Here is a 27,386-nt window from a genome sequence, read left to right as displayed (position 1 = left end):
AGTCAATATTGACACTTTGAACCATTTTTACCACTTTTTCTGTCCATTTTTGCCCACTCTAATTTGCAACTTTTAACCAATGTCTGTGTCTGATTTCACCACCTTTTCCACTGTTTTTGGTCACTTTTAGCCCATTTTATTCAAGATTAAAACAAGATTTACATATTTAAGATCACTATCTACTATGGTGCAAATAATGATAAACTTCCTGGCTAACAGTGGCTATTATTCAGATAATATTTCAGGTCTCTGGCACCTTTTATTTTGGGGTCATGGACTGAAAAGGTTGAGAACCCCTGATGTAGATGTAGTGTTTGAGCTTCAATACTGCCACTCATTCAGAATATTAAATGACTTCTGAAGCCAGAGAGAAATGATATTCCCAAAAACAATGAACTCTTTCTTCATTTAAGGAGAAGTAAAGCAGATTTGTATTGATTAAAGTGAAAAATTCTCTTAGCAACATCACAGGTAGTCTCTGTCACTGATCCACATTCTTTACTACTGATACCATGACATATTCAGAGCTACACATGCGTTTTCTTTGTAGTGGAAGACATGAAACAAAGTGGAATGAGTGGATACTTGTTTGACAAAGTAAGAAGCCTGTTTGAATCAAACGCAGACATTAAATATGTTACTGTTTTGTTCTTTTTGTGCGAGAAGCCTATTCACACTGTTTTGGTTTTTCTCTCGCTGTTTTTGTTATGAACTTAACGCAGTTGAATAGACACGCCCTTTATTGTGTACCATCTGAGTGTCAGCATGCTACAAAGTTAAGGTTTCCTCCCCTCTTCTTCTTCTTCTTCTTCTCTGGTCTTATGTAAAATAGAAATACGTTTTTGAGAATAATCCCAGATTTCCTGCTAGGATTGGGTTTCCTGTTCAGTGTTTGTTCAGATCAGATTGAAGGAGTCGCACCTTGAGCTGCTTCGTTTTAACTGATTATGTTCTTGGAGCAAAGAAATATATATGTATAAAAAAAAAAGAAATAACTATTTAAATGAATTTTGTAAATTTGCTTCTTAACTCAGTATTTTATATTTGTATTGTAACAAATTCTTCTAAACCACAACGTTGTTGCTGTGACATGGGTTTAGGCAATATCTCACCTTTTAACTAAGGATTATTGATCTCCTTTGGTTGTCATCGTGTTCTCACGTCATGGATTAAGCTGCACAGACGTGACTACTGTAACAAACGCTGTAAAACATCTCAATCCATGGCTGTGTGGGACATTTGATTTTTTTTTTTTTATTTGGAAAGATGCTGGAAACGCCCTTTCTGGCTGAGTGTTTGATGTAAAGCCTAACTTTTTCTTTTTTTTTATTTCAAGTAAGACTAAAATATGGGTGTGAAAATGACTTGAACATTGCTGCTGGTGTGAAGGATGAACACCAATAATAGTTGTTTGATACTCTGCCTGTTAATTTATTCTCTATTTAAATAAAAACAATAACAATTTATGTTTTATGATGAGAATCTGCAAATGTATAAGTTACGAGGCACAAACTGGTATTTACCGTAACTATCTATAGGTGAACAGATCCAGTTCAGGGCAGGAGAGTACCAGTACTAGTGTGTAGTTACACCAAAATAACCAAACATGACAGTTGATCAGCTGTTCCCTGCACTCATATGTAAGGAAGAAAAAAAACACACACACACAAAAAACACATTCATGGCAAATTATAATTGGTCAGGATAAAGGTGAAATTGATTTTTTGATTTAGAAGGAATCTGTTTATGACTGAAAATGTCATTAAAAGTTTTGGTTTTTGAAGCATCTCATGGTAGCTGTCGGTTAAATATTTTGTCCTGACGCCCAACCTCAGAATCACCTAAAATCTACAGCCACAGATTGGAAGCAAGTTTAGGCGATTGGCGGCGTGTTTGCGCAACAAAAAGCGAGCATACCTTAAATATCTCTTATTTATCTAATGGTAATTTATAAATGTGTAATGCTTGTTATTTATTTATTTAACATTTGAAGTATTTTGGTGTTTTGTCATCTGAGAAATATTGTTTCCTACAAAATTCAGTGACACCTGCTCTTTTGAATTTTCCCCTTTTATTTGATCACATTTAATTTTTTTTTTTTTCATATCTTTTTTTTAAGATGCTGACAAAAAATGTAAATGTCCCTCTAGTGGGCTGCAGAGGCACTGCAGGTCAGAGGTTCTAAACAGGTATTTTTGGATCTCTTCAGTATACACGTAAATATTTCTACAGAAAAATTTAAAAATTAAGATTAAATTGTCAATATATATAGTTTTCAGCCAGTTTCCGCAATCTCATTGTCATATTTGGATAAAATTAGAAATGTAAGGGTTGGGCTGAATGTGCAATAATTAAGCCTTGATAATAGAGTTGTCCCGATTCGATATTGATACCGGTTCAATATCAGCCAGAAAACGAATATCGTATTTTATCGTAATGGATCTAAAATCTCCGATATAAGTGCGCCGATAAGGTTTTGTTGTTTTTGTCCCCGTCCTCAGTTGTTCCCACCATATACTGACGGTAAAAAATAGCTGAAGTAAACTTGAATTGTTGACTATTGTTCTCTGTTTGAGTAACATCACTTGATCAAGTCTTTTCTAACATTCCACACTACAAAATAAGTAATAAAAGTAGGTATGATTCATGCTGATATCGTATCGGGTCATTATCGGTATCTACCTATACTCAAGGTGGCAATATCGGCATCGTATCGGAAGTGGAAAAGTTGTATTGGGACATCTCTACTTGATATTCTTGAATTTGGGAACATTTGGGATATGAAAGAACCTGGCCGAGAGATTAGCAGCACATGTCCAAAATTAGTTTTTCTATTTTTAAATTCATGTTCCATTACTCTGAACTCTCCAGTGTTTGTGTAAATCTGTACCAGCTATCAGACTTTTATAATAGCCCTCCCTAATATCTAATAAACATGTCCCTTCTCAAAGCGAACACTTTGAACTGCTGATGCTCATGTATGACATACAAAGGTCAAGGCCTCCAGTTTCTGTCTACTGTGTGTTGCAGATATAGAGAGCCGCTTCTCTGAACCTTATGTTAAACACGAGTGTGCAAAATGCCTGAAGCGTGTGCTTGTTTTTCAGGTTGAGAGCATTGAACTGTGAACACACTGTATTATAATCTCCTCCCCCTGCTAAACTAAACTATGAATCAGAAACATACACTACATTTCTATTTAAATATCTCATCATTTAGTGACTGCGATGCTAAATACCATATGTATAGTTTTGTTGAGAAAAAGCACGACTTAGTGCTCTGACGTTGGGGTTGGATGAAGAATTTCTATGTAAACTGACGCTTTCACGTTTGAGGGACTCTGGACGTCTGTCAGCAAAATGGCTTTATCATCTGTCGTCCTGTGGATTCTTTGACATTGTAATATAAAGTTAGTGAAAGATGTTTATTTCTATTAACATAAAGTTTAGAATGAAAAAAACACTTGGCTGACGTGTCGTCTTTTCATAAAATGTTGTTTGATGAACAGTTATGGCGCCGCGAGATGTCCTTGATGATCTTCCATCAGACAAATGTGTTCGGACTGCTCTTTTTATACAATTATAACAGTTGATGGCATTTTAGAACATCTAGAACAGGGGTGTGAAACTCATGTTAGCTGAGGGGACGGATATAAAGTAGTTTGATCTTAAGTCGGACGCAGATTTTAGGCGAGAAAACGAGCGATTTCAAAAGTTTGCATTTAAATTGTACGTAAGGCGCCGACAATATCCAAGCAATAAGTGACAGGTTTCAGTCCCTGCAGGATTTTCTCTTTTCAATTTGATGGACTTTGTGATTAATTTGTATTTAGTTTCAGGAAATTCTGAGAAACAGTTTCAAGAATATTGAGTCCTTTAAACAATTTAAGATTCAAATGACTGCAGTCATGTGAAACCAGCATGGGGAAATTGCGATCCTCCAAACATTGTGGAATATCATTAAATTAGTGTATTTAGAAGGGCTGACGTATATACAGTACGACTGCATTATTTGTGTACATGTTTTGTGAATCTGTCTGAGAGAGAGAGAGAGAGAGAGACATAACACTGGGGAAACAGAGCTCTGACATTAAGGGAGGGAGAAATATACATCAGCATCTATATTAGCATCTAGCTCAGAATTATCATGTAATAAAAAATATATGTAAATGTATCTAAAATGTAATATAATTCTACCATTACAATAATTTACACAATAATTCATGTTTTTTCTGTTTTTGTTTTACTTTCTCCTGCGGACCGAATTGGATGGTATAACGGGCCGGATTTGGCCCCCGTGCCTTGAGTTTGACAAGTGATCTAGAAAGAGGTGAATTCATTCATTGATTAGCCATAAGAATATGACCCAAGACACAAAAAAAAAACATTACACTGAGCATCTTATTATAATGTCTGCATGTGTAAGTGGGTAAACGTACTGTCTTACACACACTAAATAAAAAAAAAAAAATGTTTTTTCAAGTGTTAAAAAAACAAAACAAGCAAAGGTTTGAGCCTGTTTTTACTATGACCACATTGTGACAGCTGAAGAATGAATGTACAGTGCATCAGTCCTGAAACGGAGACAAATACAGTATTAGGTAGGAGGTCATTATTTAGGCTAATGTAAAACTAAATAATCAAACCTATAGAATGATACATTTTCTGAAGAATGGTTAGTTTTGTGTTAACGTATATTAAACTATGTTATATTCAACACTGCTCTATCTCGCTACATAAACTCACAGGAATTTCTAAGCAATATAAACACACATTGTGTAATAGGAAGTCTTTGTGAGTCTGCTCTGACATTTCTGTAAGCTTGAGCCCGTCCCATTACCTTTAAAGGAGTGTGTACCCTGAACTAAATATGGACATGCACTTTCAGAGGATTTTAAAGAATGTCCCAGCCTCACAGTTCACTCTGATGATGCGAGTCTCTTGCAGTCCTTCACTGGTTCCTCTCACTGGTCTGAACGCAGACTTTTCACATCAGGATTGAGGCCCCTGGTGTCGTCTTTGTGAGGGGGACGTAAACGCCAGCAAGAGGGACTCTGGAGTGAGACAATCTGCTTGTGGAGTGATTGACACCATCAGCAGCTCATTCCACACTAACTTCTTGTTTTTCTCCTCGGGTCACAGCATATCTTCACAGTCATGTCCAGGCGAAAGGTCAGAGGCCTGACCCGCACAGGTCGGCAGGTCAGTGAGGACCCTGACCTGGACACCCTGCTGTCCACCCTCTCTCCCGAGGAGATGGAGGAGCTGGAGAAGGACATGATGAAGGTGCCGGACCTAAAGCCAGAGGAAGGAAAGGTCGTCGTTCAGGGGGAGACGATGAGCAACAACGTCGGGAGGAGAAATGACAGTAAAGCAAGGCTCAGTCAGAGAGAACAGAGTGTTGAGGTGAGTGGGTGTGTTTTGGTCTGAAACAATGACAAACCAATGAGTGACATGCTGAGATCAAGTCATATTTTTATCTCTTACTTTATATATCTGAGTGTTAATTAATGAATTATAAAAGCAAAAGCAGCTACTGTAATGCAATAAACTGCATTTCATAATATCCATCTTCTGTCTGTAAATTGTAATGATTGATTTTGTGCTGATTGATGTGTTACCTCATGCAATAGAACCCTGTGTTCCTCCCTCAGTCCATCAGCTTATAAATAGTGGTCCCCAGTGCAGTCTGTGATGACAGGGAAACATAGTTTTACCCTCTGGGGTTTTCTTTAATCCTTCCCACTTATTTATTCATCCTTTTACAAGCAGAGAAACGGCCTTTAAGAAAAACAACAACAAACACTGTTGCAATGTTCAAAGGGACACCCAGCACTCCCTGAGCTGTCATTTCTGGCAGTCGTCGTGTTTAAACGACCAGTACACCAGTGGATGGAATGGAGGAGGGGGCTATGGAGCTTCTTAATCCCGTCCTGATGGAATTCCTTGGTTGATTGCTTCTTCACTCACTGCCTTTTAAGGACACATCTGCCAGGGCTACGGCCTCGCACAGCAAAACAAATGGTGGCTCACAAATCAAACACTTAGCAAACTACTTGCCCCGTATGTCTCCCCCCCCCCCTGAATGTTTCTGTGTCCTTTAGCTGACTGTAAACACACATGTCATATTGTGACTGAGCGAGTGCATGTGTTTAGACTGAACTGATGGATGAGTAGATGATTCACAGTGAGCACACAGGATGTGATACATTGAACATGCAATTCATCGTAGAGATGCAAAACTATAATAAGTTTAGTTCTACTACTACAACTACTTCTTTTTCAAGGCTCAAATTAATATTAATTACTAACCTTATTGCTAATGTTCAGCTAATGCTAGGTAAGTGCTAATTCTAGGATAATGCTAATGCTAGGTTAGTACCAATGCTAGGCTAATGCTGATGCTATTACTAATGCTATGCTAATGCTAGACCAATGGTATTGCTAGGCTATTGCTAACATTAGGTTAATCCTAACGCTAGGCTAACGTTAATGCTAGGATGATGCTAACTCTTTAGGCTAATGCTAATGATAAGCTAATGCTAGGCTAGTGCTAATGTTAGGCTATTGTTAATGCTAGGCTAATGCTATTATTAGGCTATTGCTAACACTAGGTTAATGGTAATGCTTGGCTAATGCTAACATTAGGTTAATGTTAATGCTAGGCTAATGCTAGCTAATGCTAAGCTAAAGCAGTGCGACGCGGGCCAGGACCTGCGTGATCGCTTGTATTTTCTTCATGAAATGCAAATATTCTAGTTATTTGTTGATTTTGCGTTTGTATAATTTATAATCAATAATAATCACACCACCGCACTTGTGTTTGTCCTACTGCAGGGTGACCACAGGAAAGAAAGCCGGAAGCAGGAATACCTGAGAAAGATGGGCCTCAGCCAGGAAGGCAATGATGACATCAAAGAAGGATTGCCAAGACAAACAAGCATCTCCAGTGAAAAAGAGATCAATGCAGAGGACAGAAACAACACAGATCCAGAAGGTTCAAAGGAAGAGAGAAGCTGGCGGTCAAATAGGTATCGGAAGCTCGAAATCAAGGAGAGCGACGCAAAAGTTGAAATTAACGAAAAGATGAAATGTGAGGACAATAAGTTGAGAGACAGAAGAGAAAACAAAGAGAGCACTGGAAGCAAAACAAAAGACATGATCTCTAGGTTACAAGAAAAAAAAGAGGACGGCAAAGACAAGGAGAGGCGAGATGATTGCAGAAGAAGAGATGACAATAAAACAAAAGACATTATCTCAAAGCTGCGGGAAAAAAGCGAGAAAGAGTTGGGCAAGGAGAAGGAGAGAAAACCTGAAAGTGTGAAAACACAAGGGCGAGTCTCAAAAATGATTGAGATGCAGAGCAAGACACCAGAAAGCCTGGCTCAGGAGTGCAAAGCAGATGAAAAGGTATTACCAACAGAGAGAATAACGCCTGAAGGCAAACTCAAGAGACAGGGGTCTGAGAAGGCTTTGGTGCAGGAGGAAAAAAGGAGAGATCTAGAGGCACTGCTCAACCACAGCGATCACAGGAAAGAGGAGAAAAAAGCTGAGGAGACAAAGGAAAAAGAAGGCAGTAAGGAAAAGTCGAAAAGAAATGGGGAAAATGAAAAAGTTGGTAACTGTGTGGCTAAGAACAGTCCAAATAGCAAGGCAAAAGAGGATGATGAGGAGGACGAAGACTCGAGCATGTTTGACGAGCTGATGCAGCAGGTTCGAAGCAATGACCCTGCCATCACCGAGCTCAACGTCAACAACTCAGAGGTCATCAAGACCAAAACTCTCATTGAGTTTGCCGAGGCTCTGCGCAGCAACACCCAAGTGAAGATATTTGCGATCGCTAACTGCCGTGCGGACGACCACGTAGCTTACGCTATTGCCGGAATGCTACGTGTCAACAAGACCATTACCAGCATCAATGTTGACTCCAATCATCTCACTGGAAAAGGAATCCTGGCAATGATCCAAGCACTGCCTCACAACTCCACACTGACTGAGCTTCGCTTCCAGAACCAGCGACACATCTGTGGAGGCAAGACAGAGATGGAGATGGCCAAAGTTCTGAAAGAAAACACCACCTTGCTCAAACTGGGCTACCACTTTGAGCTGGCAGGGCCACGAATGACCACCACGAATATACTAAGTCGCAACATGGACCGTCAGAGGCAGAGGAGGCTGCAGGAGCAGAAGCAGCTTCAGGCCAACGGGGAGAAGAAGGACACTCTGGATGTGCCCAAGACAGGAAGTGTAGGTGGGTCTCGTCGGAGCTCTCCCATGGCTTCCCCCAAACCATCACCCATTCCTTCACCCATGCCTTCACCAAAGCTGACTCCCAGAAAAGTCGCTGTAGGCTCAACTCCTCCACCACCTCCACCTCCGCCTGGTGGTGCCCTGCCGCCTCCTCCACCACTAACGCCCAATGCTAACCGCTCAAGCAGCGGCAAGAACTCACGGGACCAACTGCTGGCCTCCATTAGAGGGAGCAATGTGAAACAATTGAAGAAGGTTGGTAGGAGTTGGTGAGGAATCTCTAAAGGCTCAAACATACTCGGGCGAACTCCGCGCAGACTGTTCGCACTCCTCAGAGCTTATATACTCAGGCGCACCGCCGCGTAGTAGTTTCCATTCAAATCCTACATTTCCCACAATTCTTAGCACTTCTCTGTAGTCCTTGTACTCCTGGGACATGTTTTAAAGGTGTCCGTACTTTCGTAGCTTGTCTCCATCTCTCCTGCTCAGTTTCACCAGAGGGGTGAAATCCAGGTCAGAGTTATATTTAATGCGGGTCGATACAATGCTGAGCAGTGTTTTGTCTTACACCAAGTATGCAGACAACTCCTTGAGGTTGTAAAGTCTGAACTTTGCAGTTAATTGTTCTGGCGGACTCAGGTTTGCGGATGTACGATCGAGTATGTTTGAGCCTTCAGATCTTCAAGCGATTTTCTCAATGACTCCCCTTTCCCCCTCCCCCCACAGGTGCCAGTGCCAAAGTGGCTGCAGTAGTATTTCCTGTTGGAATTTCACGTGAAGAGGAAAAAGATGATGGGAGGACATCTCACCGCAGCTTTTTCTACAAGTCGAGCTCCTCTAGTCGGCAGTCTGAGCTTTGTGGTGTTAAGAGATGGAGAGAGATGATTGTGAGATGGTGTGCATCGCTATGACTTCTCCCTTCAAACACTGGACCAAAGAGACTTTGTGGAGAACGAGTGAAGCCAAGAACTCCGCAGGCCGACCGCAGACCTGCAGTTGGCTACAGAATCGTTTGAATGCTTTGCTGGTTATTTGCACTAGATAATATGAAGCTGATCATTTAACATGTTGGCTTGTATACTCATCTGAATGTAACTGTGGAAAGAGTATAAGTGATAGGCTCATTAACAGATTCAGTTAAAGAAACAATTAAATTCTCATTGAGCTAGAGTCTACGATTGATATTAACAGTGAGTATTGATGAGAACTTTATTTATTGGTGGCTAATATTAATAATACAGTGCATGTGCTGTAATTTTACTCAAACTGGGGATTCAGCAATAATGGAAATATCAGGGAGTTAACGAACACGAATGCCTGATTTATGTAAGCTACATAAAACAGAAAGAGGAATGGTCATGGTTGTCTCTGTTTGGATGTCTCCTCGTCAAATCTCATGAGTCATGACATCTCAGGCAGCTTTGGAAAGCTGCCCAGAGGACTCCCAGTGCATGACATGTAAATAATGATGCAATACATTACATCAGGAAGCTCAAATGGCTGTTTAATTTGTACAGAATCATTCTAGCTTCAGTGATTATCCCCCTCTGTTATAAATCCAGAACATTTTGTAAACTACCCATCCATGAAAGTACCTCTGTGTTGGCGAATGCAGGTTTTTCAGTGAAGTTACATTATGAGCAAATTATTTCAAGGAACACGCGTGTCCTTTTTTTTTTAGTTTTTTTTTTTACAGAGCCTGTATGTCTGCAATAAAACATTCTGAGATATTTGCGTGTATTGTAACAAATTGTGTATCTAAAGGGAATACAGCTGTGTTGTGTTAACTTTTAAAATGATAAATGATGCTGTTGTACGTGTTTCAGTTGAACTGTTGCTCCTTATTACCTTTCAAAATTTTGGGGATGTTTACCTTACATGCAATTTAAATGATGGTTGTATGTCATTAGGTATGAGTTTGTTCAAGTTTAATTAGATTTATCATAGTGAGAAGAATTGTAATGCAATTTTTTTTAAGCATTTCATTTTATAAGTGCAGTAATTACCTAAAGCACAAACTCATTTTATCACAAACATAAATCTGAATGTCTCTCTCCACAACACAAAAGACAATGTCATCAATAAAACACGCCCTCACAGACCACACAACGCGTAATAACCACCAAAACACCCAAATCAATTCAATATAAGTGAATTTTACACTTTCAAATTAGAATTTTAATATTTTTTTTTATCAGAACACATTTATAAAGCAATGTCACCACACAAACTCTAGATAGAAGCCTGGATTTGAACATTATGTAGTAACAATACATCCATAAAAACACAGACAGATGTCATACCCTAAAATAAATGGCAGACTTCCTTTCTCAAAGGTTCTACAAAAGTCCTACAAACTTGCATAAAAATGCTTTTTCAAATTAAGTGTATTTCAGTTACTTTCAAGCGCACATTTCTAGTAGAGATCAGTCCGGACTATTAACACATTTCTTTGCTTCATTTGTAACTCTGGGAACAAACCCTAATCCGCAGGTATTTCATATTGCCCTTTAAATGTAGTTGTTATTACGGGCAAATCGATGAATGCTCAGACATTTAAAGAATTGTATCCACATTCAATTTTGACATTGATGTATTCTATATGAACATGCAGTGCTGGGTTTTAATTCTAAGTGTGTTTGTGATCACTTTTAAACTAAGTAGGTAATGAATGTTTAAGTAAAAGCAGGATATAGTTACAGTGTGGCCAGTTCGAGGTAAAATGTAGTCAAAACAATACAGTTTGTATTGATAGGAGATCTCTACTGAATGTTCACGTAAGGAAAACTTTAACATGATTATTTTTTAAAACCATCCTCTTTGTCTGAAAATGACAACTCCATGGCGTGTATATGGGTTTATTGTTTAAAGCTGAATGGGAAAAGTAGGAGTTTGAGACCTAGCAGTGTTTAAAGGAGCTCAAGCAGGTTCGTTTATTTCTGCACAGCCTTGCCTCAGCTTCAGCATCCATGAAATGTCTATATTTGGTCATTTCTTAAAGAAGGTTTGCTCCGCAAGTCATTCCTTTCCTGTTTCAAATAATGGGCTGCTGGCCAGACGCCTGTTTTTTGCCTGTAACTGCTCCTCTGACCAACAGTGCTGGTCTGTAATGGGGGGAAAAAAGGGGGGTGGAAGAATGGAAATGTGGAGATTATGGGTTGTTCTGTCCAAACTGAAAAGCTGCTGACAGATCAAAGTCATCATCATGTAAAGTATGAGCAGGAAAGAATGAAACGGGCTGAATCTCACACATTATTGTACATATTAAATAAAGAACAGAACGTGCAGCTGTAAATAATTCCTGAACAACAAATCAAAGTTTTTATCATATAAATAAAAGCTTATGAGTTGCATTTGCTGTCATGTAGTGACCGACGCTTCTTTTAGGGATACATACTTCTCTGCATGTGCCACCACTCTTGCGGGAAACTTGTCAATTTATAAGACACTGTTTGAGTGTTTTGTCATTTTGTCAGTCAAAATACATTAAAGATGGTATTGTTTTTGCTTAAGCATGTTGCCTGTTACAGTCATTTACAATCATTCAGGTACTGAATGCAGAACATCGTGCTCAGGGTCACAAAAAACTGGGCCTTATTTCATTTTTTTTTAGAACAAGCAAACCTCATGCAGGATGTCTCAAGGTCCCCCAGAGGTATCAAAACCCAAGGTCTTCTACCAGTGAGACCACAGGTACATCTACTAATCCAGCATGCAGCTGTACTGAAGACCTTTTGATTACACGCTGTTGGTGCAATAGAATTGACTGTATAATAATGTACTTCGAACATGAAACAACTGTGTGTGCAATTTGTATCTTATCATATTATTATATTATGTATCTTATTATTATCACTTCTCTATCTTGTAATTTTTACTTCTGTATTTTAGAATTATGAATTGCTGTGGGGACATTTATATTTCCCCCCTTAAGGATATGTGCTTTAATAGCAGGGGTTCTCAACTTGTCTCACCCAGGGACCCACATTTTGCCTCGCTCATCAAATCGCAATTTTTTTTTTAATTCTACCAACGAAATTTAGTTTTTTTTTCGAAGATAGCTGTAGAAAACATGCATATATAATCTTTTTAAAAACATAAATCTATATATTTTGGTGTGCAACATGCTTTTCACAGCATGCCTGTCAAAAGAAAAGTTTATTTCAAAATAAAAGACAAGTACAACATGACAGACATTAAGTTTTTTTTTTTTTTTTTTGGTCAGCATTCCGTGACCCACTCAGTACAGGCATGCAACCCACTTTTGGGTCCCGACCCACCAGTTGAGAATCACTACTTTAATAGGACAATCACACAAATACTAAACATTCTTTTTTTTCTTTTTTTTTTTTTTTCAAAACTCTCAATTTTTTTTTTTTTTTTTGTAATAATTTGATTTACAAGAGTGTTGACAAAAACAACAATAACAGCACTCATAAATAACCACCTTATTAATAACCATAATAAAAACAAGCGCAGCCATGACCACAGTAATAGATAAAGACAAGTAAGAAAAATTATGTTAGGGTTTCATTTATTCAGAAAAGTTGTTTTATTTTACTTTTTTTCAGGAAATTTGACGTTTCTCTCAGACTGACCACGCCCCCTGTCGACCGATGCCCTCTCTATCAGGTTGGCCACGCCCAGAAAGATCAGCGGATGCTTCAGTGGCGGCCTCTGACAAATTTTCTCACAGTGGGAAACTGTTCTGATGGTGACTTTAAAGTGAGCCGTTTTATGGGAAAATGAATAGGCAGCAAGCCAATTGCCACATGTTGTTATTTTCTGATCAACTTCCGTAGCAATACCAAATGTAATGGCTACAGGGAAAAGTTACATCCAGGAGTGTTCAAAAAAATAAAATTAACTTGGCTCTACAAATGAAAATCAATTACAGACAGATAAACTGTGAAGTGGTTTACCTTCAAAGATCTTTGAACATGGACAGATACGCTTGCTTTACCAAAGAGGACTACATATAAGTCAAAATCATTAAAAGTATTTATTTAGAGTTCTTTAAAGTAGTTTTTTGAAATTACAAATCGTTTATATAAATCCAAATTAATGGGTGCATTCAAATTGCTCAACAGTGCACAAACAATACTGTATTTGCAGAAACAAACAGTAAATTCAGTAAATGTACAGATTGCCATATCATTTTGAAGATTTTGTGCATCTGAAAGTGCAAATGAAAGTGAACTATAAATACAAATAGATCTGTATATGGACAATTGTCTGGATTTGCAAAAATAAACATATTGCCTGAAAGCAACATTTGAATGAAAAGATAACTATTAAAAACCAACATCATCAGTTAATACTGAGTGTGTGTGTGTGTGTGTGTGTGTGTGTGTGTGTGTGTAAATACTGATTTTTTTTTTTTTTACAGATGTTTTTCTGCAATACTTTTAAAAGTCATTCTTTCCGTTAAATACATTTAGTTTAATCTATTAATTATGTTTGTATTATTAGGTAATTTATGTATACAGAAAGGCTTTGCTGATCTGATGAGAAGGTAATGGCTGCAGCCTGCGGGAAGGCGGGGCTGGATTTGGGATCTGATTCTGACGATTCTGACCTCAAATCGTTCCACTTCCGGTCACTTGTGTTACGCACGCCTCTGCCTAGTTCAGCACGTGGCCTTCTCCGTTGACGTATCGTTACGTCAGTGGGAACAGCGAAAGAACAAAATGGAGGAATATGCCAGAGAGCCTTGGTGAGTGTAAAAACTTCTAACTTGTTTTATTTACCAGTGATATTAGTTAGCCACTCTGTGGGTCTGTTTGAGAGTATTACTCCGCGTTGTTCGTTAAGTTATTGTTGCATTTCAAGTGGTAATAAAGCTCGAATCAGCGGAATCCCGGTTGGGTAACATGTGTTAGCAGCTATGCTAGTTTTACATAGGATTGCATTAGCTGGATGAACTAGATGCTACATCACGTTGATAGTGACCTTGTCGGTGTTTTCGTCCACGTTTTTACGCTTAGATGTCTAAAACAATAGACTTGTTTAAAAAGGATTTAGTTGGGGATTGTTTCTCGGATGTGACAGTTGTAGCCCCTTTATGCTTACGGTATTTTGTGTATTGAGAACTGAGATGCAATAGTGTTTTTAAGTTAGCAACATTAGCTCTCATGGTAAAGATAATCGCAGGATTTCGCAGCTAACAGGGCATTTCTCTTCAAACATAGCCCGAATATATTTTACCCAACTTGTTGCCAAGTCTTTGAGCAGTGTTGATGCTGACATGACATAAATGTTATATACTATATAATGTTATGAGTGTGTAGTCTGCTACCTGTAATGATTGTGAGGCTTGCAAGGTTCAGGAGATACCTGGGCAGATTAAACAATCATCGGCAAAATACTCAGCACTCACCAATTTTTGATATATATATATATATATATATATATATATATATATATATATATATATATATATATATATATAAATCGATAATCTAAATAAACTGTCATTTGTGGTAGGGTTGGGAACCTCTGGGTACCTCACGATAACGATTATCTCACGATATCATGATACTGTGAGTATCGATATATTGGTTCAGAAATCAATTTACGATAATCTATGACATAACAAGAAAAAAAGATGAAGTGAAAAAATAAAATTTTTATTTTATCTCTGAAAGACAAAGTGTCCTATGAATAGCGACACTATTGTAGTGCAACAATTCTGTAAATAAGTGTCAACATACCAATGTGAACGAATAAGTATCTCCAATAGTGCTTTCTGTAAACAATAATTAGAACAACTAGGGTCCTTCTCACCAGTGACACTATTATGGGGCAATATTCCAGTAAACAAAATATTGGTTCCTTCAACAAACAGTGATAACATTTCTGTGAAGACTCTCCTCCACAGTTTAGTGAAAAAGCAGAAAAGATTTTGAAAATAATAAAAAAAATGTAAATTTAAAAAAAAATTCTTATTATACATTTTTCTTAAATCGATACTAAGTGTGAGCATATGCGTGCAAAAAAAATATCGCAATTTTCCGGGATATTGTCACACTCCTAATATGTGGTGTACAGTATAGCCATGCATGCTGATGAATAGTTGACTTTAAGAAGTGTATATTGATACTGAAATGTATAACGGGACTATGAGTATGTTTTCTGGACCTACATAAGCGTAATGTGCCTGTGTTTTTACCGTGTCAGGATGGCTGAATTTTTCCTTCTACTGCCGCGGGTTCAAATCCTGCTTTTGACAAAAATACTTTTTTTTTTTTTTTCATTTTAACATATTTAACACAACCAATTCCACTTTTAAAAATACATATACGAAAAAAATAAACATTTTAGGGTGTTTCCTGAGTTAGGGCTAAAATGAAAGGGTTAGCGGGGTAGCTAAAAATTAATATGAGCTAAAATAAAACTGACGGAACTTTAAGTCACGTGATGTACCAATCACATCACCTAAACTGGCCAATGAGGGGCGCTGCGTATGCATAGACTGTCAGACTATTGATACGTTTCCGTATCAATAGCCACGGCCTTGACTTAACTGGCGTACCGTAGTTTTGTATGAATAAAGATTGACAGTGACTCCAGATATATTTGCAAAATGTTTTAAAGTTTTAGTGTCAATATTAAGTTTTTTTGCAACAGGCAATGGCTGAAATAACAGATAATTTCTGTTATATAATTAAAAAAAAGACAATAAAAATGTTTTAAATAAAAGCAAAGCATAACAACAGGTTACATGTAATCTTTTTATTTTGCAGAAATACTGTATTTCAATTAACTTAACAGTAGCATAACCAACTTAGCATCTGCATTGCTTCACCCCGTGGAATTCATTTCAGAGGGTCCAGCTCTTATAGTGGGGTCTCCTAACCCTCTTCCCCTAGTCAGGGGTCTGCAACCTTTACTCTACAAGGAGCCATTTTGCCTCATCTCACCTGGATTAAAGTCCTCCTGGAGCCGAAAAAATACCTTCTTAATGAATACAATACAGTGTATTAAATTCTATACAGTTAAAATTATATAGAATAATGTTTGATTTAATTTGATTTGGTTTATATTGATCACGTGAATGGAATCTTAAAAACAGTTTAAAATAAAATAAATTGACATGAAGCAATAACAACAAAACAGTATCTTACGCATCTCAGTTAATATAAACACGTTATATTAAGAAGATTTTTTTTTTAATGTATTTGAAACACCACAAAAAGTAACTTGAAATGTGATAACCCATGATCATGTGATCAACACATGTTAATTCCTCATTTCTTGCCACACATAAAGCATGTATATTTAACCAGCACATTGGCGGTTAAATGAATCTGTTCCCCATACAATTTAAATCTCTATTTTCTTCCAGAATAGTGTTTTTGTTAGTTTAGTTATTTAGGTTTCTCACAGGTGCAGGAAAGTTGATGGTCTGTAGATGTTGCAGGAGGTGAAGGAGAAAGGTGCTGAGTCATTGCACAACGTGATTTATTTTTAGGTTAACAAAATGTTATATCTTGATTTTATTTGTCATTAATCATTAATAGCTTCTGTAAGAAAATAACAACTCTTTATTTCAATATATTTTTTTAAAGCTTTAGGGAGCCTTTACAAAAGAGTCAAAGTGCCACATGAGGCTCCAGAGCCACATGTTGCAGACCCTTGCCCTGAACCACCGCTGAACATCTGGCCTGGCATCATAGTCCATCAGTTTGATGCTGATTCTGATGAGGTTTTTCACAGTATCAGTGTGAAGACTGGCCCTCATATCTGACTTTATCAGATTTTGTGTTGAGAAGCCTCTTTCTCAGACTGCAGCTCTCACTCTGCTCAACGCGCTCTACCCCCTGCCTCACGTCTGCATGACGCCCCCACCGTGTCTGTTGCTAAGCATGCCCGGATGCCTCAACATCTTAAAAACAATAACAGCAAATCATACTTAAGTGCAAAATAATTCATGTTCACTTCAGTTAATTTTTACTGTCAGTTTTTAGATCTGTCAGCTGCTGATACAATTGCTGGAGCAGAATTTGTAATGGACTGCTTGCATGTTTAGTGTTTATATCAGAGATCTTAGATGCAGGCAAAATATAATCTGTTCCATTTTAATTTTTTTCTGCTGGAATTGGACTGATGTCAATATCTGATCGGGACAGTACTACAAACAATTGTTCAAAATTTTATGTAAATCAAAAGGATCTGAAAAGTAGCAACAGAAACATTATGTCATAGAAACAAAAGCGACTGGAGGCCTTGGCCAAACTGAACAAAAGTAGGGAGGACACTGGGCCATCGCAGCCAGTGTCCAACCTTTAATCTACAAAATGTACAAGCCTACATTGAAATGAAGATGAAAACAGGACTACCAGTATTCACCAGTCCATATGAAAAGAACCATCTTTTGTCGATCTTCTGGTTGATCCTTGGTTCACCATCCCATCGATTTATGTTCATTTTGTCCTGGTTCTCCAATTTCTTTTTTTCTTTAATTCGTTTATGTTTCTGGTTGTTACTTTTCATGCTTTGATTAAATAGTCGGACAAAATGGCTATAAGATAATTACAATTCCAAAAGTTCAGCAACTCATTACAATTTTATCGATCTGTCAAATATCAGGAATGTTACTCGGTAATATTTACTCTGGTCATTACAACCTTTTTCCGATTATTAGATTTTTAACTTTCTGAGTGATTAATGGATAATTATAGATATTGTAATAATAAAAGTAAAAAGGGTTAATAGACTTAAATTGACTTCAATAACTATACATTTTGTGGTATGTTCGGCGTTATATCAATAAAGTTGAATTGAAATGAACAACTTTCAGTTCAGCCTCAGATATAGGAACTTTTAACCCAGTTACTTTAACAGCTGTTTATTCAGTTATAACAAAATGAGTTGAATTCATTTTCAAACATAGGCATCTCTGGCATTTATGAACTAAGTTCTGAGCTTTGCTCTTTAATAAATGGAATAAGCAGTTATATCAGAAAATGTCTGTACTCATATCTGCCAAGAGTATGTTGGGAAAGGATTAAAAAAGGGCTCAGTGGATGTTTTGTTATGTAAAAAGTTGTTATGATTGTGGTTAATGGCTGCTTTCTGCTTTCAGTCCCTGGAGGATTGTGGATGACTGTGGGGGGGCGTTTACCATGGGAGCCATCGGAGGAGGAATATTTCAGGCGGTAAAGGGCTTCAGAAACTCCCCCTCGGTAAGTTTACCCACTAATGATGCTTTACACTCATGTCAAGGTCGAAGACATCTAAAACTGGCTGATATAGTAAAATGTTAATAGAGATAGTGTGTGTTGATAACTGTTAGATTACTGAACTGAAGTTGGACTGTACTTTAATCACAGCACTTGAGAACAGAAATGTTACACTCAGTGGTACCAGTGGTCCTTTGATTATTTGTTAAATCATTTTTTCAATACACTTGCTACTGTTAAAATTGTTGCCTGTATAATCCCTAGCTGGCGATCAGGCTTTAATTATTGTTGTTGTGCTTTTTAAGGGGATGAGCCACAGAATGAGAGGAAGTTTGACTGCCATCAAGACCAGAGCTCCTCAGCTCGGAGGTAAAAACTTTTCAAAATATTTACATACAAATGAGGGTAGTGGGAAGTTTTCATTGAAGTGCTATTGATTTTTTATCTAAATATTCTAGTACACATGTGTCAAACTCAAGGCCCGGGGCCCAAATCCGGCCATTTATAGCATTCAATTCGGCCCACAGGAGAAAGTAAAAATGAAAGAGAAAACATTAATTATTGTGTAAATTACCAAATAATCCAGTTGTAGATGAACAAATTCAGCAATTTTATGAAACTCCACTTCTATTTTTAGGGGCTTACATGTTTTCTTTGTTTATACCACACGAATGCAGTCATTTTTAATTTCAAGTTGTAGAAAGAACTCTCAATTTTTCCACAAATCTTGCAATTTCTCACAAACAATTGCACAAAATTCTCTCAATTACACAAAAAAAATAGTGACAAAATCCAGAATTTTTAAGTGATTTGAACTTATATTGAAAACTAGGGCACGATTATGTTAAAATTGTTATTTTTTTCCCCCTACCTATAATCTGGGGCCCACTTCAGATCATACCGGTCCGTAGTTGGCCCCTAGACTAAATTTAGTTTTACATGTAACCCTGTTCTAGTATATCACAGCAAATACTGATTATTACCACTGGTCAATTCCCATTGAATAATTTGTCATTTGTATATCAGTATAGGACAGAGAGATGAGACGGAAGAAGGATGGTCTTCAGTTTGTGTCCAACTTTACAATCTCTGTTGACTTGCAGGTAGTTTTGCAGTGTGGGGAGGTCTGTTCTCCATGATCGACTGCAGCTTAGTAAAAGTGAGAGGGAAAGAGGATCCCTGGAACTCGATAACAAGCGGAGCCATGACAGGAGCCATCCTCGCAGCTAGAAGTAAGTCCATTGATGGTAAACAGAGACCACCAACACAAACATAGCATGTTGCTGTTGACGGACTGTACTGTAGTCAGACTTTAAAATTAGAATTGGTGGCATCACAACAACACTGATGTAGACGGCTGTGGAATGGGTTTTAGAGCTGAGGTTGGGTTTCAGACGGGATGTTATGCTCAGTGTAATCTGTGTTAGAGGATTTGTTTAGTTATTTTGTGGTAGTTTTACCAAATTCTCCAGCAGGAGGTGCTGTCAACCAGTTTAAACAGCTGAACATAAGCAATCATTGATTCTTGAAACTGATCCATTGATCTGGATCCTTTTCAAATATGATTCACTTGTTCCTCATCCAATTTTGGATATTTCCTAGATTTTTTAAAAAAAAATAGACAATAGGTGAATTAAATAGACAAGCTTGGTTTACTCCAAATAAGCTCTGACCTTAATCTGTCATGTAATTCCTTTAGAAATATCAGTCTGTTCATACAGTCATGCCCATAGACAGAGCATTTGTTTAACATTTCGTCTCAATGCTGAAACATAATGCACTAAACTTTTTCATATAGACTCATTGCCAATGAAAAGCCAAGTATTAATCTAAGATGCTTTAAGTTTGGGAGAAGACTAACGTGGGACTGATGATGTTCCAGACTGGAATCAAACTCTTGATCTTAGTGTTTTCAAACACTGCTGTGCAGCCCAATGCATTTCTGTGCTGTATATTTTGACCTACTGTTTCAGTGTGTGTATTAACTGACCTGTGACTGTCTGTCTGTAGATGGACCCGTGGCCATGGTTGGCTCTGCTGCAATGGGAGGGATCCTGCTGGGCCTGATCGAGGGTGTAGGAATCCTCCTGACAAGGTTCGCTTCTTCACAGTTCCCCACAGGTGAGTCACGTTTTTACAACCCTGCTCCTTTACCAAACAACCCCACCCCCATTTGCTTCAATATTTTGTATACTTTTTAATTGATACAAACTGTAACTTATTTACCATAACAGTGGACTTTTAAACACAGTCGCTCCTCTTCAGCAGGTTTCCAGTGTTGGTGAATAATAGTGACACACGCCACACTTTGAGAACAGCTGCTTTTTGGTCATAAAGTCATTACCATGACTTCACTCAAACAACAACATCCTGCTTGGCTTTGGAAAGCACTGTTACAGATAGTCAAACAACACGTGACGTGTCTTTGTTGACTCAATGAAAGGCCTGAGTCTTGTCATTAGTGGTTACCAGGTACAGTTCAAAAACACCATGTAGTCTATGTTTACACAGCAACACAGATCTCATCAGTTATACTCATTTCTTTTAATGATTAACAAAAACAAAAAGTATTTTTATTTGTAATACTAGGAGCTCTGCTGTTTAAACCTATTATTCATGATATGGCAGTGATTCCCAACCTTTTTTGGAGCATGAACCCATTTTGATATCAAGCTTTTGATCATGTCTGTTATACTGTATAACAAATAGAGTTGTGCCAGCTCACATATTTTCATACTGCGTTTTATTATTGTAATTATAAGGGTGTGCGATCTGACAATATTAGATTGTGATTGAAGAATTAAAACATGACGAAGATCTGCCAAATCACAGAGATTGTAGAACCGTCTGTAGTGCACATTTTATCCCTCGCGGTGCTTTGTCTGTACAATACGTCTGTGTGTTCATACACATGGCACATTCAAAGGGTTTTTTTTCTCTGCTAAATCACACTCTTTGCTAGTCAGGCTCATATCAGCACTACACACACAATAATTCATTAATCAGAGCTCAAAGCACAGAAAGTGCGCTCCGCTAACACCACGTCCCCCTCCCTCCTAGTGCACGGACGCAGAGTGTGAGGAGAAGAGACGTCACGTTTGAGCAAAAACTGCGTGTATTTCTCTTGTGTAACAAGATTTTTTCTAATTTTTTTTTAAAGGGACCACGTCCTGAATGAGTTTAAACACTGCTTTGTGCAACTCACAGCAGCCCTGAAAGAAGCAACACTATATAGTTTAATCACATAGTTCAGCATTAATGAAGGAAAAAGTCAAAAGTGGCACAAAATGTTGATATTGTGCTGCTAGTGATTAATAAAAGGGTCCATGTGGAATTTTTCTCCACTGACTTTGACCCAATATTTTTTTTCCTTGTAAAACTATATTGAAAAAGATAATAAAATAAATCAAATGTATCATTCCTATCGCCATTTTGAGGAAAAGTATTGATATGAATATTGTAAAGGATGTGATTGTCTAAACTGGGGGAAATAAGGGGTTCATAAGACTGCTTAAAGTAGGATTTTCTTAATACAAGTGTTACCTCAATAACAAATCAAAATCACTAAACTAATATGGTGCCTTGTTAAGTAGAAAGTGTTGCTAATGCTACATCACTTTAGTTAAACAAAGTAAAAAGACTGTGTGACTAAAATAACATGTCAGCCTTTTTGTTTGATGTGAAATGTACTTGGAACCAGTTTGATGAAATAATTACATTTTTTAAATTGTTCAAAAAGTAACCTGACCTAAATGATCTTTTATCCATTTTTTCCATTTAGGGCAATAATTTTAAGTAGGTGAATTGGTTTATTTTACTGGCTAATAACTTGAAAATAGTGTAAATCATCTGAATGGAGAAAAAAAAATCATGATTGTTTTTATGAGAAAAAAATTGATATTTTTTTTTTTGTCATATTGATCACCTCCATGTTATTATTAAACTAGATTTATATTTGACAAAGTGAAAGTATAGAATACAGTACTTTTTTGTGTTTTAATTTGTAAAAGAACAATAAGTTAAACATAAAAAATATTTAATCAGTGTTTTTTTTATTTATTTCACATTTTTTTAAATCAGTTACAAGACATTTCAGACGACCCCACAGGTTGGTGATGTGGGGTTATTCTTTTTAAAGTGGCTTTTTTTTTTATTATTTATAAAACATTTTAGCAGTATTTTTTTCTTCTAAAATTGATTTAAACTCATTTAAGTTTATATTCAAGGACTATCACAGCTTGGTTTATCCAAAAAAAAAAATGAAAAACCAACTGGTTTTTGTTGATTTAATAAAAAGCTAAATTGTGAAACATTTTTCTACATTGCTGGGGGATATAAAACAGATTAAAATAACTTTTAAAAGGAAATAACAGAACAGTTTTATGTATTGATCATATTTGTTAGCGGTGCAAATGTGATCTCTTTCTCTCCTCTCTCCAGGTCCCCAGTTTGCAGAAGAGCCCAGTGCCATGGCAGCTCCGTCCTTTGGAGACTACAGGCAATACCAGTGAGAGGATTCCTCCCTCTCTCCCTCGTCCTTTAGGCCTTTTTGAATTCCTTGCAGAGTCTACAGAGAACAAAAGAAGGTGCAGGATGTCACACATTACACATTAGTAACTGCTCCAAGCTTCATGGACTAAGTCAGAGACATGAAGGACAAGACAAGATATGGCTTCTTTCCAGCTCTCATCAGAGCCTCGTGTACAGATCTGCTTTTTACAATTCAATTTAGACATGTTTATGATTCACTTGTGTGTCCAAGGTCGTGTCTTTTTTTTTTTTTTTTTTTTTTTTCTCCTGCTGAGTTTGTGGTGGCCGTGTGCTCTATAGTATTGAATCTAAGAATAACAAGGAACATACTGATGGTGTTCTGTAAAGGTTATTCACTCAGCCTTTATTTAACTTCAATAAATCACATGATTTAGTTTACTGGAATGTTCTTATCTGGAACATTATTAAGATTGAAAATTATTTATTTTTGTTTAGTTGGCTTTTGAGACTTTTGTGTGGCGATAATTGTACATTCAAGACAATACATGAAAAAGGAAGGAAGGCTGATGGGACAGAGGACACAGGCAGTATGAATGAAAGACGAAAAAAAAAAAACCTCGAGCAAGGGATTGACGCTTATTGTTTTAAATCTGTGTGATTGTACTATACACAATAAATAAATTGTGCATTATTTGTTGAAATCATATTTGTTAGTTATTTTGTATACATTATATGTAATTCTAACTGGCGAAACTAGACCTTCTAACTCACGTGTCAAACTCAAGGCCTGGGGGCCAAATCTGGCCCTTTGGTGCATCCAATTCATCCAGCAGCAAAACACGAATCATTGTGGAAATGAAACTCAACAATATTTGCAGGCGCTCACAGTTTTTCCTGGAGCTTATATCACATGTTTGCAGTCATTTTTAATGTTAAACTGTTGGAAAAAACTCAAAATTCTTACAAAATCCTTAATTTTTTTCTCAAATTATGAGATAATATTTCCCTTAATTAAATAGAAATTGGTCACAAAATCTAGGAAATTTAAAGTGAAGACCCTGTAGGGACAGATATCTATCACGGATTGCTTAGTTATTGTTGGTTTCTTACATATTTTGTATTGTATGTATATGTAGAAGTGCAAACTAGGGCACAAATGTAGAAACTAATTGTTTTCCTGCTTAATATCTGTGGCCCAGTTGAGATAAAACTGCTCCGTATTTGGCCCCGTAACTAAAATGATTTTGATCTAACTGATAAATAGAATATTATAGCAGCACAACTCTTACTCAACCTCTAACTGGGGGCAAAACTGAGACTTTGAGTCCCCACTAGAGGGAACTCCTCCCCAAAAACATCAACATGTCCTCACACACACGTCTTTTGACGTAAAACCTTTTTTTTTTTCTCCAAGTCCAGCTTTGCATTCACAGGTTAAGAATTCTTTGTGAATTAAATTGGTTTATGGTGTTTTAATATGAATGCCAGCTTTTTATTTGTCTATAATCTGAGCATTTTCTTATTTTTCACCAAGAGGGACAGAAGTATTACAAAGTTACAACAGGTTTGACTTGTAAAAATATAAACTTGAATAACAGACGATGGCAAAAAAAAAAACTAACTTCAGAATGCAATTAGCCTTTTTCAAAAGTAACATTTGTCATGATTTCAAAGCTATCCACCTTATTCTGAGGAATGCTCTTGTAGTTGCAGAACGACTTCATGTGATACATCAGAAAAGCAGTAATAACGACAGTTTTACCCTAAAATCACTTATTTTAAGATTTCGCTCTTTTTTTTAAAGTCTTAATTTAGGATATGTTAGAACAGGAAATGGAAAATTCAAGTCATTTCAATCTTAAATTAGAGACTGATAATTAGCAAATTTAATCCCAGGAATTAAATGAATATAAACCATTTCTGGTATGCAGCCTGCAGAAATGTAGTTTTTGCAGCTATATATATATATATATACACCAACTCCTTTCACTGTAGCCATGGCTGTAACACATCATAAATGGCTTTGAAGTCAACCTACTCACTATAAAAATAACAATGCGTGGGAAAATTTTTAAATATAAATCTTTAAATATCCAAACTTAGTACAAAAAAAAAAAAAAAAAATCACATGGTTTAGATTACATTTCAATATTGGTTTAAAATAATAAAAAAGATGTAATCAGCTTTGTGAAGAAGTTTACATAAATTCTTTTTTTACCTTTTTGTTAAATTGCGTACTCCTCATACTGTTGGAAGCTGGAAAAACAACAGTCATACTGGAAATGCACCAATTTATTCATGTTTTCTTGACACTTTGGCTTTTAACATGCCTTCAGAAAGTGGGCACGAAGGATCTGCTTGCAATTTTTTCCAAAAGGTATATAAAAAAGTTATTGATTATAAATTGAATCCAAGTGAGGATGCAGAAGTTGAACCCCTCAGAGTCGGTATAACCCCTCGGAGTCGGTATAACCCCTGAGTCAGTATAACCCTTAGTATAACCCCTCGAAGTCAGTATAACCCTTAGTATAACCCCTCAGAGTCAGTATAACCCTTAGTATAACCCCTCAGAGTCAGTATAACCCTTAGTATAACCCCTCAGAGTCAGTATAACCCTTAGTATAACCCCTCGGAGTCAGTATAACCCTTAGTATAACCCCTCAGAGTCAGTATAACCCTTAGTATAACCCCTCGAAGTCAGTATAACCCTTAGTATAACCCCTCAGAGTCAGTATAACCCTTAGTATAACCCCTCAGAGTCAGTATAACCCTTAGTATAACCCCTCGGAGTCAGCATAACCCTTAGTATAACCCCTCAGAGTCAGTATAACCCTTAGTATAACCCCTCAGAGTCAGTATAACCCTTAGTATAACCCCTCGGAGTCAGTATAACCCTTAGTATAACCCCTCAGAGTCAGTATAACCCTTAGTATAACCCCTCAGAGTCAGTATAACCCTTAGTATAACCCCTCGGAGTCAGCATAACCCTTAGTATAACCCCTCAGAGTCAGTATAACCCTTAGTATAACCCCTCAGAGTCAGTATAACCCTTAGTATAACCCCTCGAAGTCAGTATAACCCTTAGTATAACCCCTCAGAGTCAGTATAACCCTTAGTATAACCCCTCAGAGTCAGTATAACCCTTAGTATAACCCCTCGGAGTCAGCATAACCCTTAGTATAACCCCTCAGAGTCAGTATAACCCTTAGTATAACCCCTCAGAGTCAGTATAACCCTTAGTATAACCCCTCGGAGTCAGTATAACTTTTAGAATAACCCCTCAGAGTCAGTATAACCCCTTGGAGTCAGTATAACTTTTAGAATAACCCCTCGGCGTCAGTATAACCCCTCGGAGTCAGTATAACCTCTCGGAGTCAGTATAACCCTTAGTATAACCCCTCAGAGTCAGTATAACTTTTAGTATAACCCCTCGGAGTCAGTATAACCTCTCGGAGTCAGTATAACTTTTAGCATAACCCCTCGGAGTCAGTATAACCTCTCAGAGTCAGTATAACACCTCGGAGTCAGTATAACCCCTCGATTCTTTTGTCCAAGAAATATATTCTAATAAATAATAATAATAAAGTACATGGAAAACAATAGTGAGGATGCATAAGCCTGGGGATAGAAGGACCCCCACCCCAACATTTATTGTTGTTATTCTGTGAAAGGATTCAATGGTAGAAAAAAACAAAACATTTAATATGTCGTGTTTATTTTGTTTTATGAAGGGGAAAAATGGAGGAACTTACTGTAATGTTTTTTTCTGTGAAGATATGGAGTTGTGGTGTTGGTTTGACATAAATTAGAAGTTTTGGAAACAACCCTATCATGCTTTCAAAGACCAGAATAAAACCCAGCATTTCATTTAGTTAATGCCCACATGACAGAACATGATGACATATTTATTCGTCTTTTCAAATAAATAGCCCGCAACCCCCAAAATATAAAGGTGCCAGAGACCGGAGACTGATAATTTAAAAAGTAGGAACAATTAGTTAAAACTGTCAAATAATGGGAATGACAAATCGTGAATGTGGTTAAATTGGCAAAAATAAGCATCACATGATGGAAAGAGGTTAAAACTAATCATATGTGAATTTGGGTGAGAAAAGTGGTGGAAAGTGTTTAAAAGTGTTGTGCGTGTGAGTGTTGGTGGTGGTCAGAGGGGCTGAGGCGCACTACGGCATGCCTCGCATCCATCAGTCTAAGAGTAGCTGTGGCTACAATAGTAGCTTACCACCACCAAGTATGGAGTGAAAGAATAATGCCAAGTAAAGTGCTTTGAGTGACCAAAATAAGGCCCTATATAAATCCAATGCAATTAGTTTCTTGAAGACATCTGGCGACCCCTCCCAGTGTCTCGCGACCCCAAATGGGGTCCTGACCAATGGTTGAGAACCCCTGATTTAGGCAACAGGTACACTGCTGATCTGGACGTCTAAAGGCAGATGCATTTAAC

At 37.3% G+C, this 27,386-nt stretch overlaps 2 protein-coding genes across 2 annotated transcripts; both read left to right on the top strand.

Annotated features, from left to right (window-relative positions):
- Positions 1-4,907: 4,907 nt before the first annotated feature.
- On the top strand, positions 4,908-9,946 carry LOC114464114 (leiomodin-1-like). The gene is made up of 4 exons (XM_028448201.1): positions 4,908-5,058; positions 5,142-5,405; positions 6,837-8,504; positions 8,976-9,946. The coding sequence occupies exons 2-4, from the start codon at positions 5,157-5,159 to the stop codon at positions 9,000-9,002; spliced, it is 1,944 nt and encodes a 647-aa protein (XP_028304002.1). The 5' UTR covers positions 4,908-5,058; positions 5,142-5,156; the 3' UTR covers positions 9,003-9,946.
- A 3,884-nt stretch (positions 9,947-13,830) lies between these two features.
- Positions 13,831-23,628, top strand: timm17a (translocase of inner mitochondrial membrane 17 homolog A (yeast)). The gene is made up of 6 exons (XM_028447718.1): positions 13,831-13,965; positions 18,337-18,436; positions 18,739-18,802; positions 19,537-19,665; positions 20,444-20,554; positions 22,874-23,628. Exons 1-6 carry the CDS (start codon positions 13,940-13,942, stop codon positions 22,942-22,944), a joined length of 501 nt encoding a protein of 166 aa, XP_028303519.1. The 5' UTR covers positions 13,831-13,939; the 3' UTR covers positions 22,945-23,628.
- Positions 23,629-27,386: the final 3,758 nt, after the last annotated feature.

The sequence above is a fragment of the Gouania willdenowi genome, chromosome 5 (genome assembly GCF_900634775.1).
Source record: "Gouania willdenowi chromosome 5, fGouWil2.1, whole genome shotgun sequence".
Taxonomy (NCBI): Eukaryota; Metazoa; Chordata; class Actinopteri; order Blenniiformes; family Gobiesocidae; genus Gouania; species Gouania willdenowi.
The sequence above is the reverse complement of the archived record's forward strand: the minus strand, read 5'-3'. Positions and strand labels throughout refer to the sequence as shown.

Excerpts from the sequence above, each read along its gene's own strand:
- LOC114464114 (XM_028448201.1), top strand. The coding sequence starts at position 5,157 with ATGTCCAGGCGAAAGGTCAGAGGCCTGACCCGCACAGGTCGGCAGGTC. Across the intron at positions 5,406-6,836 it reads AGAGAGAACAGAGTGTTGAG|GGTGACCACAGGAAAGAAAG; the intron begins GTGAGTGGGTGT and ends GTCCTACTGCAG. Across the intron at positions 8,505-8,975 it reads ATGTGAAACAATTGAAGAAG|GTGCCAGTGCCAAAGTGGCT; the intron begins GTTGGTAGGAGT and ends CTCCCCCCACAG.
- timm17a (XM_028447718.1), top strand. The coding sequence starts at position 13,940 with ATGGAGGAATATGCCAGAGAGCCTTG. Across the intron at positions 18,803-19,536 it reads CAGAGCTCCTCAGCTCGGAG|GTAGTTTTGCAGTGTGGGGA; the intron begins GTAAAAACTTTT and ends GTTGACTTGCAG. Across the intron at positions 20,555-22,873 it reads TTCTTCACAGTTCCCCACAG|GTCCCCAGTTTGCAGAAGAG; the intron begins GTGAGTCACGTT and ends TCCTCTCTCCAG.